Source organism: Balaenoptera borealis (assembly GCF_965194805.1).
Source record: "Balaenoptera borealis genome assembly, chromosome: 6".
NCBI lineage: Eukaryota > Metazoa > Chordata > Mammalia > Artiodactyla > Balaenopteridae > Balaenoptera > Balaenoptera borealis.
The window spans coordinates 54,414,048-54,432,184 of record NC_138863.1 but is presented as its reverse complement, the minus strand read 5'-3'; the positions used below and the strand labels follow the sequence as shown (position 1 = coordinate 54,432,184).

General features: G+C 35.3%; 1 protein-coding gene and 1 long non-coding RNA gene across 7 annotated transcripts in view; one reads left to right on the top strand and one right to left on the bottom strand.

Annotated features, from left to right (window-relative positions):
- Positions 1 to 18,137, top strand: part of LOC309631341 — a 780,796-nt gene that overhangs the window by 129,601 nt on the left and 633,058 nt on the right. The window lies entirely within an intron of this gene.
- Positions 1 to 18,137, bottom strand: part of SESTD1 (SEC14 and spectrin domain containing 1) — a 210,043-nt gene that overhangs the window by 43,394 nt on the left and 148,512 nt on the right. For all 6 annotated transcript variants that reach the window (XM_082397524.1, XM_082397528.1, XM_082397525.1 and 3 more), the window contains one exon: positions 664 to 777. In XM_082397524.1, coding sequence (XP_082253650.1) covers positions 664 to 777 — 114 coding nt within the window. The remainder of the gene's footprint in view (positions 1 to 663; positions 778 to 18,137) is intronic.

Sequence of the window (18,137 nt, the reverse complement as noted above, 5' to 3'; positions counted from 1 at the left end):
AGACGAATGGATAAACAAGATGTGGCACATATATACAACAGAGTATTACTCAGCCATGATAAGGAACGAAACTGGGTCATTTGTAGAGACGTGGATGGACCTGGAGACTGTCATACAGAGTGAAATAAGTCAGAAAGAGAAAAACAAATATTGTATATTAACGCATATATGTGGAATCTAGAAAAATGGTACAGATGAACTGGTTTGCAAGGCAGAAATAGAGACACAGATGTAGAGAACAAACGTATGGATGCCAAGGGGGGAAAGCAGTGGGCGGGGGTTGTGGTGGGATGAATTGGAAGATTGGGATTGACATATATACACTGATATGTATAAAATAGATAACTAATAAGAACCTGCTGTATAAAAAAAATGGTGTATCAACTAGATTACCTCTCAGGAAATTATGCTGCTGTTATTCAACTCAAAACATTTACAACTTTGACTATAATACTACTACTAATGACAACAGTAATAGCTAATATTTGTGAGTCCGACTCCAGAGTATATGCCTTCCAGCATTATGCTATCATGTGGTATGCATTATATTTCTTTAGTTTTGTAAAAAGTAAACAATCTACTTTTCAGTTGATTAAAATTAAAAAGCCATCAAAATGTCTTATTTATATATAATAACATGTTATCTCATTGTAATATACCAACCAGCCTCTTATTTAACCAGTCCATATGATCATAGGTGAGACTCCCACCAAAATCTTCTGTTAACTGGCATGGTTCTATATAACGAGTCAATTTATTGGCAGACACTAAAATAACCTAGAAAGGTAAAAAGAAAAGAAAAAAAAAAACTTAGTGAGCCACTATTAATGTCCATGAAAAGTGATGAGAAGGTAAAATTGATTAGCATATGCAATACTATTTTCCAACATGATGAAATATTACATAGATATTTATTTAAATAATACAACAGCATTTAAAATCAATTCAATAAATTGTGGCTATCTGTTAAGAAATAAGCTATCATAAACCATTTATAATAACACATTTTAAAAAACAAGAGATGTTAGTAGCTCAGATGAAATATTTTCAAGATCTTATCAATATGAATAATTTCTTGGTAGTAAAAATCAATTCCTTTAGTACAAGGATGTATTCATCAAGGAATTTTCACGTGGTCTTAAAATTAGCTAGGTACACTACAATAATAAGTACAAATGAATAATAAATCTGGAAATCAAAAACTTATATACTTTTCTAATATGAAATTTTTCTATCATTCCTTTGATTATATATTAACAAAACATATCCTCTAATAGTAGAGTAAAACTCAGGATAGCACATACTAATATTTAATTTGAAAAACAGAACTAGAAAGTAGGGAGAAGCCCAGAGAATTCATAAACTTGAAACTTACCCATTAAAATGATACTCTTTAAACTTTAAAAGATTTCAAACACAAATTACAAAATGAAGAAAGATACCATTTTAGCACTAAATAAAACTTCAATGAAGATACACATGAGTATTAAAAAAATACATATGTGAGAGAAAGATATTCAAATGGTAGTGTTAATGCAAATGACTTGATAAGAAAAATAACGTGTCCAACGTGTCCATCCCCACCCTAAACAAAAACAAAGCCCAGATAATCTACAAAATTGAAACTTTTCTGAAACTCCTCAGAGAGCTTCCAGAGGTCACAGAAAAACCAACTAGTCTGAATATGCAGAGAAGACAGGCACCATAGAGAGAGCGGTAGAAGGGGTGACTATCAAATGTGAGGATCAGATCTTTGGGGACGATGGAATTATTCTGTATCTTAACTGTGATGAAGGATTTATGACTATATCTGTTTGTCATATCTCAAAATTGTAGGCTAAAGAAGGAATTTTACTGTATGTAAATTATACCTTGATAAACTTAACTTTAAAAAAAGGGGGGGGAATAAACTCAACAACATAAGGAGGACTTGTGAAAGAACTACCAGGGAAAGAAAGAAGGAAAAGAAAAATTCAGAAACATACCCAATATGCAAAACTAGGTATATCCATACTATATATGAAGTTGTAATGTAAACAGTAAATAAGGGGAAATAACCAAGACTACAAAATGCTTTGCTAAAAGGGGGGAAGGGGAGTCACCTTAGGAAGATAACAAAAACATGGTATCTAAAGTTCATAAAAGGGGACTTCCCTGGTGGCACAGTGGTTAAGAATCCACTGCCAACACAGAGGACATGGGTTCAACCCCTGGTCCGGGAAGATCCCACATGCCACGGAGTAACTAAGCCCATGCACCACAACTACTGAGCCTGCGCTCTAGAGCCCGTGTGCCACAACTACTGAGCCAGTGCACCTACAGCCTGTGCTCTGCAACAAGAGAAGCCACTGCAATGAGAAGCCCACGCACTGCAATGAAGAGTAGCCCCCACTCAATGCAACTAGAGAAAGCCCACACGCAGCAACAAAGACCCAACGCAACCAAAAATAAATTAATAAAAATAAAAAATAAAATAAAAAATTTTTTTAAAGTTCATAAAACTATCAGAGAAAAATAAATCCTGTCATAATTATAGTTTATAACAAACTGCTATTGGTAACAACACATTAAATGTCTTAGATGCTTATGTTAGAAAAGAAAGGCTAATGAATAATGAGCTAAGTGACCTACCTAAGAAATTGGGGGGCAGGGAGTGGGAGGAGAACAACAGAATACATCCAAAGAAAAGAGAAGGAAGGGGAGAAATTAAGAAATTAATAAAGCCAAAAGTTGTTCCTTGAAAAGACTAAAATGAAATCAACAAAGTTCTGATAAGGTAAAGCAAGAAGAAAAGGAAAGTACACATAAATAACACTAAGAATAAAAAGAACATGGCTACATAGACAGCAGCGATTTAAAAGATACAGATGGACACAGGACATGCTTTTGTCAGTAACTATGCAAATTTAGAAGAAATGGAAAAATTCCTATAAGAAAAGTAATTTATCAAAACTGACATTAAAAAACCCCAGAACACCTATAGTCAATGAGGTGAAGTGAATCACTATATTCTTTTCATTTTCAGTGATCATACTGTTAGTGGTAGTTTTAGCATTGCTATTCAGAGATCACTTGATGAAAAAGAAAGCAAATGATTAATATGGGTTATTCTTATCCTCCTATCCCTCATGTCCTTGAGAAAACAGAATTCTTGAGAAGGAAGACGTGAAAGGGAAAAAGTTACCCTTATGGTCTTCAATTTGAATTGGAAGTATCAGATTAAACTCATGATGTATTTCATTTTAAATAAAAACGTGCACACTCACATAATATAAATTTTCTAGTTCTGTCCACTGAAACGTTTAGAAATAATGACGAAGGCATTCTGTAGAAATGCACACTCCTAGCATCCCAGATTGTTGTCTTCAAATACTGTTTCCCCCTAAATGGAATCAAGGTTCCTTGGAGAAATGGCCAATTCTAGGTCTGGGGCTGGAAATACACATGGTGAGCTTGTAACATCTTCCCATTCAAATATCAAGAAAGTCATCCAAGACTTTTAGGGTTGTGCCAAAAGGTCCGGAAAAGGCATCCACTGGCCAAATAAGTAACAATTTGCATATCAATTCAAATTCTTTAATAAACTAAAGGATCTAGGCATTGAACATCAATGGCTGCTAATATCACAAAAAAAGAAGACAACTATTATGAGCTTCATGATCAAGGAAACATCATCACCAGTGAACAGCCTTGGAAAAAGAAATTCGGGTCTTAATCTAATCAACTGCTTGAATCCAACTATGAATTCACGGAAATACAGAGATGCAAAAGAGGAGAATAATATGTTAAACTACACCACGTGGATGCTCACTGAAACAAAAAATCCTGTAAAACACATATCCTGGTCTCCCCAAGAAAAAAAAAAATTGTGTGAGAAATTAAGATTAAAAAGCTTAATTTAATGGACTAACACAAAATTCCACAACCAATAATAAGAGAATTACATATTCTTTTTAAGCAAACAAGAAATATTTAAAAACTTGAGTGTATATCAGGTCATAAAGAAAACCTTGGTACATTTCAAAGGAAATAACTCATAACGTTCTATCACCACAATGAAATTAAGTTAGAAATCAATAACCAATCAAATCAGAAATCATTAACAAGATTTTAAAACCTATCTATTTGGAAAGGCATCTCAAACCAATCACAATATCTGGACAGTATCTGGATCCTAATTCAAAGAAATAAATCAATCTGTGTGCATTCACAATTTATGAATAAATTTTAAAATATATTATTTATACAAAATATTTTTATATATTACTAAATCCTTTTATAACATTCATCAAATTTGAAACCAACTGGTTCTTTGATATTAAGGAACTATTTATTTTAAGGCATGATAATGGTCTTGGGCTGTATTTTTAAAAAAATAGTCTGCAGACATTCAAATGTCTTAAATTTCCTTCACTATAACATCCCCAGCCTTCCTTGGGCAAAGTGGATAGGGGTAAGGATGGGGCAGGTGGACCATGGGTTGACAGTTGTTAGAACTGGGTATAGGGATACATGGAGTTAACTATAATATTCTGTTTACTTTTTGATGTGTTCATAACTCCTTATAATAAAAATACTAAAAAACTAAAGCACATATAAACCTCTCTTTTAAAAAAATCTTCCCAGAAAGAAAATACCAGGCCCAGCCAATTTACAAGTGAGTTTTAAAAATTAAAGAACAAAGGATCAATCAAGATGGCCAAGGAGGAGTATGTGGAACTCACTTCCCCCTCATGAACACATCAAAAGTACATCTACGTGTGGAACAATTCTCACTGAAGATGAACTGGAAACTGGCAGAAAGACTCCCATACAAGAAAGGCTATAAGATCCACATGCAATCAGGTAGGAAGGGAAAAGACATGATAAGGTCGGGACCTGTGCCCCTGAAAGGGGACACAGAGGAAAAGAGAGATTACATAGGTGGAGACCCGCCCTGGGGAGTGAGCAGTTCAAGCCACAGACTGGGCATCTCACTCTTGCGGTCCAACACAGGGGAGACAGGCCCGTGGCTGGCTGGAGGACTGCTGGGACTAACTGGAGGGGTATGGGAAGCCTGGACTCCATTTGTGAGAAGAGTGCATGCTGGTTTGCCCATGAGGCAATGAGGAGAGAACAGAGTGAGGACCATCCAGTGGCTGCAGGGTTTCCTGTGACTGCCTCAGTGCATATCCCAGCCGAAGCCAAGCAAAGGCTCCAGGCCTGCTTACTCCATGTTGCAAGTGGTACTGGATCTAGGGGGTCACGTGACCAGGAGAAAGCTCAGCTGTGGATTCAGAGGTAACTCGGTTGCAGAGCAGCGACAGCCACTGTTGGCATACTCAGGCAGTGCATCAGAAGCAGCCCAGAACTCTGACAGCAGCCACTCCACTACAGCTCACCTCCCAATACACACTGAGACCACGAGGCCCCACCTGCCCTGTGGTGTGGCTTCATGACAGGGCAATGGTGGCAGAGGCTGGGGGTGTGATTGGCTGGGGCTGACAAAGGGGACTTGGACCCCAAGGCTGTGTCTTAGTGAAGGGGGAGAAACAATTGCTGGCAACTGCAAGGTGGTGCAGCTTAGAATCTGTCTGCAGGCAAAACAAGCCAAGAGTGCAAACAGGCCCCACTTGCTTCAGCACTCCCCCACTCCAGGTCAAGGGTCATGGTGCTGGGAAAGGGGAAAGCACACACTTAAAGGGAACAAAGTCAGCGCAGGCCTGACCTTCAGGGCTTCTGCTCCACCAACTTGGGATCAGACCCCACACCTGAAAGGGCAGTGATGGCCACTGAGCAGAGGAGAAGCCTCGTCTCATACCCGGCTACAGCTCTGGCCCCTCCATCTCCAGTGCCACCTCTTACCAAAGTGATAGTGGCCAGCATACCCTGAGGAAAGACATGACTGGCATCCACGTCAAATCCAGCTCTCCAACCACTGGGCACTGGGCATATGCAGTCTGTACAGGAACGATCCCACATAAGGACAGCCCTTTAAGACCCAATAGGTAACTATTTCACCAAAATTCATAGAGACAGAGAAAGTAAAATGAAAAGGCAGAGGAACTGGTCTCAAATGAAATAGCAAGAGAATAACCAGGAAAAAAAAATGAAACAGAAATGAACAATTTACAGAAAAAGAAATCAAAGCATTAGTAATAAGAATGTTAACTGAATTAGGGAAAAGAATAGATTAACACAGTGAAAATTTTAACAAGGAACTAGAAAAAAGCAAGAAAAACCCAATCAGAAATGAAGGATTCAGTAACTGAAATAAAAAACACACTAGAAGGAATGAATAGCAGACTAAGTGGTGCAGTCTTCTGCACAGAATAATGGCAATCATCCAGTCAGAACAGCAAAAAGAAAAACAAATTTTTTAAAATGAGAGCAATTTAAGAGATCTCTGGGATAACATTAAACATACCAGCTTTCGCATTATAGGGGTCCCAGAAGGAGAAAAGAGAAAGAAGAAGATCAAAAATGTATTTGATGAGATTATGGCTGAAAACTTCCCAATCCTGAAGAAAGAAGCAGATACCTATGTACAAGAGGCACAGAGGGTCCCAAATAAGATGAAACCAAACAGATCCATACTAAAACATACCATAATTAAAATGGCAAAAGTTAAAGAGAGAATTCTAAAGGCAGCAAGAGAAAAACAAAGATTCATATACAAGGGAATCCCCATAAGGCTATCAGCTGATTTTTCTGCAGAAACTTTGCAGGTCAGAGGACAGTGGCATGATATACCTAAAGTGCTAAAAGGGAAAAAACTGCAACCTAGGATACTCTACCCAGCAAGATTATCATTTAGGAATGAAGAAGAGATAAAAAAAAAAAAAAAAAAAAAACTTCTCAGACAAGCAAAAACTAGAAGGGTTCATCAGTACTAAATCAACTCTAAAAGAAGTGTTAAAGGGTCTTCTCCAAGTGGAAAGGAAGTTAAGAATCCATGGAAAAGGGAAAATCTCACTAGGACAAGCAAATATACAGTAAGGGCTGAGTAACAACCACTTAAATAAGCTAGTACAAAAATTAAAACACAAAAAATTATAAAAGCAACTATAACTTTATATAAACAGTGAAGGCATAAAATGAAGATATAAAATGTGACATCAAAAACACAAAGTGGGGCTTCCCTGGTGGCGCAGTGGTTGAGAATCTGCCTGCCAATGCAGGGGACACGGGTTCGACACCTGGTCTGGGAAGATCCCACATGCCGCGGAGCAGCTAGGCCCGTGAGCCACAATTACTGAGCCTGCGCGTCTGGAGCCTGTGCTCCGCAACAAGAGAGGTCACGATAGTGAGAGGCCCGCACACCGCAATGAAGAGTGGCCCCCACTTGCCACAACTAGAGAAAGCCCTTGCACAGAAATGAAGACCCAACACAAGCCGTAAATAAATTAAAAAAAAATTTGTTTAAAAAAAAAAAAAACACAAAGTGGAAGGAGTAAAATATGTAGATATTTTAGAATGTGTTTGAATTTAAACGACTACCAGTTTAAAACAAGTAGGTATAGTTATAAGTCAACATATATGAAGCCCATGGTAACCACAAATCAAAAACCTTCAATAAGTACACAAAAACTGAGAAGAAAGAAACACAAGCATAATACTAAATAAAATCATCAAACCACAAGGAAGAAACAAAAAGAAGAAATCAACAGAGAAGGAACTACAAAAACAACCAGAAAACAAGTAATAAAATGGCAATAAGTACATACCTATCAATAATTACTTTAAATGTCAATGGACTAAATGCTCCAATCAAAAGACACTGTGGCTGACTGGATAAAAAACAAGAGTCATCTACATTCTGCCCATAAGAGACTCACTTTAGTGCTAAAGGCATACATAGACTGAAAGTGAGAGATGGAAAAAGATATTTCATGCAAATGGAAATGATGAGAGAGCAGGGACAAAACAGACTTTTTTTAAAAAAGGCTATAACAGAAGACAAAGAAGGACATTATATAATGATAAAGGTATCAATACAAGAAGAGGATTTTATACTGGTTAACATATATAAACCCAAAACAGGAGCACTTAAATACATAAAGCAAATAGTACAGATATAAAGGAAGAAACTGACAATAATATTGTGTTGGCCAAAAAGTTCATTTGGGTTTTTCCATAAGATGTTACGGAAAAACCCAAATGAACTTTTTGGCCAACCCAATAAAACAGTATTAGGGGACTTGAGCATCCCACTTACATCAATAGACACCTTCCAGACAGAAAGTCAGTAAGGCAACAGTGGTCTTAAATGAAACAATATACCAGCTGAACTTAACAGATGTCTACAAAACATTTCATCCAAAAATAGAATACACATTCTTTTCAAGTGCACATGGAATGTTCTCCAGGAATGATCACAAGCTAGTCCACAAAACAAGTCTCAACAAATTTAAGAGAACAGAAATTATATCAAGTATTTTTTCCAACCACCACAGAATGAAACTAGACATCAATTACAGAAAGAAAAATGGGAAAACCACAAATACGTGGAGACTAAACAACATGCTACAAAAAACACCAACGGATCAATGAAGAAATCAGAGAGGAAATCAGAAAATACCTGAAGACAAATGAAAATGGAAATACAACTTTCCAAAATCTATGGGGTACACCAAAAGCAGTTCTAAGTGGGAAGTTTGCAGCGATACAGGCCTTCCTCAAGAAACAGGAAAAATTTCAAATAAACAACCTAACCTACCATCTGAAGGAATTAGAAAAAGAAATACAAACAAAGCCTGAAGTCAGCAAAAGAAAGGAAATAATAAAGATCAGAGAAGAAATAAATGAAATAGATACCAAAAGAGAGAAGAGATCAATGAAACCAAGAGCTGGTTCTCTAAAAAAAATAAACAAAACTGATCAACCTTTAGACAGGCTCACCAAGAAGAAAAGAGAGAAACCAAATAAACAAAAGAAAAAAGAAAAAAAGGAGGAATAACAACTGATACCAGAGATATAAAAAAAAATTGCAAGAGAATACTACCAACAGTTATATGCCAACCAACTGGACAACCTAGAAGAAAGAGACAAATTTCTAGATATGTACAACCTGCCAAGACTGAATCAAGAAGAAACAGACAATCTGAACAGACTGATCACTAGTAGCAAAACAGAATTTGTAATTTAAAAAACTCCTAGCGGGCTTCCCTGGTGGCGCAGTGGTTGAGAATCTGCCTGCCAATGCGGGAGACACGGGTTCGAGCCCTGGTCTGGGAAGATCCCACATGCCGCGGAGCAACTAGGCCCGTGAGCCACAACTGCTGAGCCTGCGTGTCTGGAGCCTGTGCCCCACAACAAGAGAGGCCGCAATAGTAAGAGGCCCACACATGGCGATGAAGAGTGGCCCCCGCTTGCAGCAACTAGAGAAAGCCCTTGCACAGAAACGAAGATCCAACACAGCCATAAATAAATAAAAAAAAAAAAAAAAAAAAAAAAAACTCCTAGCAAACAAAAGCCCCAGACTGACTGGATGGCTTCACAGGGAAATTCTACAAAACATATAAAGAAGAACTAATACCAATTCTTCACAAACTATTCCAAAAAACTGAAGATGAAGGAACAATCCTAAATGGATTCTACAAGGCCAGCATTACCCTGATACCAAAACCAGACAAAGACACTACAAAAAAAAAAGAAAATTACAGGCCAATATCTTTGATAAATATAGATGCAAAAATCCTCAACAAAATATTAGCTAACTGAACCCAAAAATATATAAAAAGGGTCATATACCATGATCAAGAGGGATTTATTCCAGGGATGCAGGAATGGTTCAATATTCAGAAATCAATGTCATACACCTCATTAACAAAAGGATAAAAATCACATGATCATCTCAATAGACACAGAAGAAGCATTTGACAAAATTCAACATGCATTCATGATTAAAACTCTCATCAAAGTGGGTATAGAAGGAACATATCTCAACATAATAAAAGTCAGTTATGACAAACCCACAGCTAACATCATACACAACGGTAAAAAGCTGAAAGCCTTTCCTCTAAATTCAGGAACAAGACAAAGATGCCCACTCTCACCACTTTTATTCAACACAATTTTGGAAGTCCTAGCAATAAGTGGTGCTGGGAACACTAAACAGCTACATCTAAAAGAATGAGATTAGATCACTTCCTCACACCATATACAAAAATGAACTCAAAATGGATTAAAGACCTGAATGTAAAACCTGAAATCATAAAATCCTTAGAGATGAACATAGAACATTCTTTGACACAGATTGTAGCAATATTTTTTTTGATCTGTCTCCTAAGGGAAAAAAAAGAATTAGTAAATAAAAGCAAAAATAAACAGATGGGACCTAATCAAACTTAAAAGCTTTTTCACAGAAAAGGAAACCATCAACAAAACAAAAAGACAACCTACTGAATGGTAGAAAGTATTTGGAAATGATATGACCAATAAGGAGTTAATATCCAAATAATATGACCAATAAGGGTTAATAAACAGCTGATACAACTCAATATCAAAAAACCCAAACAACCTGATAAAGAAGTGGGCAGAAGACTTGAATAGACATTTTTCCAAAGAAGTCATACAGACGGCCAACAGGCCCATGAAAAGATGCTCAATCTTGCTAATCGTCAGAGAAATGCAAATCAAAACTACAATGAGATATCACCTCATATCTGTCAGAATGGCTATCACCAAAAAGACCACAAATAACAAATGTTGGCGAGAATGTGGAGAAAAGGGACCACACTACATTGTTGGTGAGAATGTAAATTGGTGCAGCCACTGTGGAAAACAGTATGGAGTTTCCTCAAAAAAACTAAAAATAGAACTACCATATGATCTAGAAATTCCACTCCTGCGTATATATCCAGAAAAAACAAAAACACTAATTCAAAGATACATGCACCCCAATGTTCATAGTAGCACTATTTACAATAGCCAAGATACAGAAGCAACCCAAGTGTCCATTAACAGATGAATGGATAAAGATGTGGGGTGTGTGTGTGTGTGTGTGTGGGTATATGTGTATATACATATGTGTGTGCCTGTGTGTAAATACACACAGGCACACACACACACACACACACACACACATATATATATAAAATGGCATATTACTCAGCCATAAAAAAAACAAATTCAGCCATTTGCAGCAACATGGATGGACCTAGAGATTATTATGCTTAGTGAAATAAGTCAGACAAAAAAAGACAAATACTATATGTTATCAATTATTTGTGGAAGTTAAAATATAAAACGAACGATTATATGTAGCAAAACAGAAACAAACTCATAGATACAGAGAACAAACTAGTGGTTACCAGTGGGGAGAGGGGAGGGGGGAGGGGCAAGATGGGGGTATGGAATTAAGAGATACAAATTACTATGTATAAAATAGATAAGCAACAAGAATATATTATACTGCCCAGGGAATTATAGCCATTGTTTTGTAATAACTTTTAATGGTGTATAATCTCTAAAAATACTAAATCATTATGCTGTACACCCAAAACTAATGTAATAGTGTAAATTAACTATACTTCAACCAATTGATATCAAAGAACAGATCATTTCAATCTTTTTAAAAAAAATTTTTTAAAGTATTTATTTATTCATTTATTTATTTATGGCTGCATCAGGTCTTAGCTGCGGCATGCAGGATCTTTCATTGCAGCACACAGGCTCTCTAGTTGTGGCGCATGGGCTTAGCTGCCCCACAGCATGTGGGATCTTAGTTCCCCGACCAGGGATCGAACCCACGTCTCCTGCATTGGAAGGCGGATTCTTAGCCACTGGACCACCAGGGAAGTCTCCCAGATCATTTCTATCTTAAACAAATGCTTCCAAAGAATAGAAATGCAGCGAATACTCCAACTCATATTATGAGACTAGAATAACATTGAAACCCAACAACAATTTGAGAAAAGAAAAAACCATAATGAATGGCAAATATCCAGGTTTAGCCAGTATCAAGTGTCAGCAAAGCTGTTGGGCAGCATGAATTCTTACACAGCAGAAGTGGATAAATAAATTAAAACACCTTTGGAAAACAATTTGGCATTATCTTGAAAATTTGAACATTTCTAAAACCTATGCCTGGATATTCTGCAAGCAGAAAAATCTTATACATATTTATCAGGAGACATATGTAAGAATATTTATAAACATCATTCATAATGTCAAAAGAATGGAAACAACACAAATGTCCATCAATAGGAGAATAAGTAAATTGTTTTTATTCACAGAATGGAATAACATTCAGCAGTGAAAATGAATCGACTACATCTACTGTAAGAATATGCATAAATCTTAAACATATAATGATGAGTGAGAAAAAGCAAGGTACTGAAGACTAAAATCATGATATTATTTATAACGTTCAAAAATAGGTGAAACTATATTATTTAAGAATAAATAATATCTTTAAATGGGAACTCTATAGAAATAGATATAAAAGAATAATAAAAGATAAACACTCCCTATTTTCTTCTAAAGATTTTGTCTTTCCCATTTATGTTTTTAATACACATAAACACACACAAACACACACGCACGCACGAGAACATGAACAAAGGATGGGTAGACACAAATAAGTTAGGTGTTAAGGGATGGGGGGTACGTGAATGAGACCAGGGAGGGGCACTCAAATTTATTTCAAGCTGTTGATATTTAGATTCTTAGGTTGGGCTGTGGGTACCCAAGTGTTTTATTATTAAGCTTTATGTTATACGTATTTTTTAAGAATATGTACTAAATACTATATTAAAATACTAAAAACAGAAAGAATGAACAGAAGTAGGGAATCACTGACAGAAGGGGCACCACGAGATCTCAACTCAGACTGAAGAAAGGGTAACTCTTCTGAGGCAACAAATAAGGAGGTTAGAGAAAAAACGGACAATCTTGTGGTGGTGATGACAGAAAGCAGAGGGAGTTTATGTGCCTCTTTTTTTCCATTAAAAAAATAAAAAAGATATTGAACATCAAATTACATTTTGGTTAGTTTAATAACAACAAACTATATTATGCCCATCTATTTTAAAAGGCAATTTAATGTTATCTCTACTATGAAGAGTTTAGCATATCAATTTCACTGTTCTCCTGTTTTGGTACTAATGGGAGTTAATTTAAGATAAACAATAAAAAGAACACGGAAAATGGTTTTCTCTTAGTGAAAAACTTGTTAAAGAGGGCCTCTATTTCATCCGCTTGTTCTAATGCAACTTCCTTAGACTAGTTCTCAGAGACAGGTATGATGTTAAACATGAAATAATAAGTGGAGTTAGGCCACGGAAACCATTTAATCTGCCACCAACTCCTTTTCGGATCAAGACAGAAACTTCCACACTAAGAAAATTAAACACAATCAGATCCCAGGGAGGGGCTTTTCCTTTCTTCAAAATTGTCAATCTATTAAACAGAAATATACTAATAATGAAACAACGAAATACGTATTTATTCCATGAGGAAATAAACTACTTGCTAAATTGAGCATCAATTCACATCTGAAAAGATAACATTTCCAGAGCACTCTCTCCTGAAAAGAGGACTGAATAGAAAACTTAAATAACATAATGAATGGTCTTTTTGCTCTTCTGCTCTTCTATTTCTGCTCTCCTTATTTGGCACAATATTCAATTTAAACAGTGAAAACATATCTCTTGAGAAATTGCTATTATGTCCCTTATAATTTGACATTTTAATATGTTATTCATTTGTTCAACATTCTTTATTTACTGGACAATAAACTGATTTATTAGAAGTATTATTTATTAGAAGTTATGTGTTATAGTGCTGGGAATATAAGGATAAATAAGTCATGCTTCTACAAAGTAAATGAGCTTTTCGTTTCTGCAATATTCCAGAGAGAGTTGTGCACGCTTTTGTAAAAAAGAAATAGATTAAAGTTTTCTGGTTTGCTTCTAAAGCCTTTACTGAAAATACTCTAACTAAATCTAAATGTTGTCCCTTTGGTCGTAGTAGCACAGAGGGCCAAAGGCTTTACTAGAATACCCCAAATGATTTCCAAATCCCTTTCCGAGGTCAAACACCAATATATGATAATTGGAAGGATACTGAGCCAGGAGCCAATCATTCCACGTTTGTGCCCTAGCTCTGCCACAAATTCACTGACTTGTAGAAGTCAACCTAAAGGAATTCACTCCAGGCTTATCTCCCCATGTGCCAAAGAAGGCAGCTGCATTAAATTATCTGTGATGTCTCTTTAAGCCCTAAGAGGTCATAATTCTAATAAGTTGTCATCCTATACATTTAATTTGGGCCATTTGCTCTAATATATGACCTGTCTTGCCCAATGAAAAGAGCACTTGTCACTTTCTACCCACTCTGGTTAATCTCACTATTATACCTAAATATATTAAAATCATTTTGCAGTTGTAGTTCCTAAATACATTAAAATCATTAGCAACAGATTTCAAGTTTAATAAGCCAAAGGGAAAATTCGCAGTTATTGTTATAGATGGCAAAAGTTTATTTACATCTGAATATTCCTCTTGAAAGCTTTTTCCTAAAAAATCAACTTAAATGTAAATAGTACAGATTCTTTCATGATGTAAAATATATTTGAGAGTATACTATCCCTTACTAAATATAATTTTTTAAATAGTTGGCTAAGATTACTATTATGATATTTTTACTTATGCAAAACAAATGTAAACAAGGGAACATCATAATTATAGAGACCTGCATAGAACAAATGTTCTCCATCATCACAAAAATTTTATAGAATCCATATTCTTATAAAATTCACTGGTGGCTGTTCAAAGTGAAAACAGTAGATCTGCCATGTAGATATACAGAATTATATCAACAGCAAAGGTATCTCAAAGCTAAATAATGTGAAAAAAAAGCACAATAGTTTAAACAGTCAGCTGACTGAAAACCACCATCACTTCAAATTAACAATTTAGAGAACTATCTACCGTGATGAAATATCTCAGTTTCCAATGCAGTGATCTCATCTTTACTTGAGAGGAGAAAGTGTAGAGGAGGCTGGCAAAACAGCTTTAACTGCTTCTATTTTATTGTATAATACATGTTTCAAAAAGAATGAGGGAAACAACATTTTAGGAGGAGTTTGCAGTAGTAGGAAAGAATCTTACTGTATGAAAATGCTGTATATCTAAGAATCACCTTTTTTGAAGGGAGTCAGGAGTGGCATCCTAAAGAGGAAGGAGAAGCCCTACTCCCAGCACACAGCAAAAGTACACTCTGTTTACAAAGGTAAAGAACTGTTCACCTGCCTTTGGAAAATGACACCACTTGCCAGAATGCAATGTATAAACTACAGACAACTGCTTCCAAGAGGATAAATCAAGTTTGGACAGATAATTTAACTCTATTCTAAGTGATAGCAAATGTCACAGAGGGATGTGATTTCACAGAAAGAATAAATTCAAAGGCACGAGCAAAAATAAGACACTGCGTTTTTTGGGGGTGGGGTGGGGGAGAGTGGGAGTTGCCGGCCTGAAGTAAAATGTTAAAAAAGAAATGCTAAAAAAAGAAGTTGTGTAGAGAAAGATTTCTGGATGTTAGGAAGGCAGAGAAACATTAGAAAATAGATAATCTACATGAAAAAAAAAAAGAGAAAACTGACACATTTCAGAGCCAATGTGGCAAAACAGATTTGGAATCCCACACTAGGTTATCGTCTCTAAAATCATTCATTGCAGCTTCTTAAATTACAAAATACTAGTAAAATTTCCTATATTCCCTTCTGTTACAGTTCTTTTTTTTTTTTTTTTTGTTACAGTTCTTAAAGAAGCCACTAATACAGCAAACCTGTACAAAAGTTTAAACATAAAGCAATGCAAATCAGGGAGTCACTTTATCTTATAGGAGATGTTTTATTACCGGCAAAGAGGAAGAAAATGATAAATAAAAAATCCAGTCCCCCAAAGCAATGATCACCAAAATTAAAAACAAACTAGAAAATAAGAGTCCAAAACATAATATTGAGGCCACATGTATTATGTCTGACCCCTTTTCACCTATGATTCTAAACATGAAAACACAGAAATAATGACATAACTGCTGAAAATTCTAAAGAAATATTTTCCAAAGCTATAGAAAAAGCTATAATCGTTAGTTAAGTGACTACTTAACGAATAAGAAATAACACTATGAATTAGAGCAAAAATATTAAAAAGTACAAAAAGACTCTAGGCATTAGAATATTCACTTAAACATAATATAGTCAGTTCTTTATTATCTACTATAAAACTTCCAAATATCTATTGACATTGTCATCTACTCTAATTAAGTGGTTAATTGATAGGAAGACCATTTTTCTAGCTCAAAAGCAAATCTCCTTAAAAATCAAACAATGCCTTGCTTGTGGAGAAGATGGAACCACGAACTCAACATTTCATTTTTTTCAAAAAATACTTAAAATAATATATTTTCCAAAGGTACTGTACATTTTAGAAAACAGTCCACTGCATCACTCTAAAGCAGTACTTCCCAAACAGGTATGAAAACCTTATATCATTCTACAGCATTTTATCACTTTTTCCCAGAACATAACGTAGAAGTAATATACAATTAGCTTGTTTTAAGTTTAAAAAAAGAATTCACTAAATTATTAATATTATTAAGTACTGAATTAAAGTGAACTTCATAATACCGTCTTAACAAATACCAAAGTAAAAGACCAATTCTGGCTCTTCCCATCTACAAATGGAAGTCATAATCTTTAATTTTAAAATAGTTATGTAAGATACAGAATGAACTGTAAGTCATTTTTAAAACTACTTTCATGTTGGATTTTAAGACTACATATAAATTAGGATGAAAAATGGTATTATGCCATCAAAAACAGAGGGGGAAACTATTTTTATAAACTGATCTTTGAAATTTAACTTTTACACTTAAAAAAAATATCCAGCTGGTTTATTTTTATGATTTTTACGTTTCTTTTTAAGCAACTATATATGAGAAAACATTTGCAAGGCTGGCCTGGTAGACAACTCACTGACTGTGTAAAAAGTCTTTCATTCCCCATAAATGAAGATTCAAATTCAATTTAATCACATTATATACTATATTTTTTACCATAATTTTTAGAGTACTAAAGACATTATGATATTGAAATAATAATTTTGATGAAATGAGTACAATTTATTCATCTGGGGATAATTGTCTTGAGGCAAATTTTCAGGATTACCATTCTTATGCTCCTTATTAAGTTGTTATATATAACAAATATCAGTGAATTTTATGGTTTCTGTTATTGACGAGTGTTTCATTTAAAATAAAAACACCATATCATTTACGATTTCTAGCTGAGTGATAAATCTTGACTGACTGACAGATCTACAACTAACTAGTCAACTGATAATATTAGAAAGATTTTAAACTCAATTAAATTAACTCAAAATGGTTTAAAGATTTCAACGTTAAGACCTGAAACCTTAAAACTCCTGGAAGCAAACATATGCTGTAAGTTCCTTGACAGAGGTCTTGGCACTGATTTTTTTTAATCTGACACCGAAAGCAAAAGCAACAAAAGCAAAAATAAGTAAGTGGGACTACATCATACTAAAAAGCTTCTGCACAGCAAAGGGAACCATCAACAAGATGAAAAGGCAACCAACTGAATGGGAGACAGTATTTAGAAATCATATATCTGATAAGGGACTAATATCTAAAATGTATAAAGAACTCATACAACTTAATAGCAAAATAACAAACATCCGATTAAAAAATGGGTAGAAAATCTGAACAGATATTTTCCAAAGAAGACATAAAGATGGCCAACAGGTTCAACATCATTAATCATCAGGGAAATGCAAATCAAAACTACAATGAGATATAATCTCACACTTGCTAGAATGGCTATTATCAAATAGACAAGAAATAACACGTGTTGGCAAGAATGTGGAGAAAACAGAACCCTTGTGCACTGCTGGTGGGAATGTAAACTGGTGCAGCCACTACGGAAAACAGCACGGAGGTTCCTCCAAAACCTCTGTACCTTCTGGATAAGTCAGAAGGAGAAAGAAAAATAGTGTCTCTTATATGTGGGATCTTAAAAATTAGCAAACAAAAACAAAAACAAGCTCATAAATACAGAGAACAGCTTGGTGGTTGCCAGAGGTGGGGTGGGGGTTGGAAGAAATGGGTGAAGGGGGTCAAAGGGTATA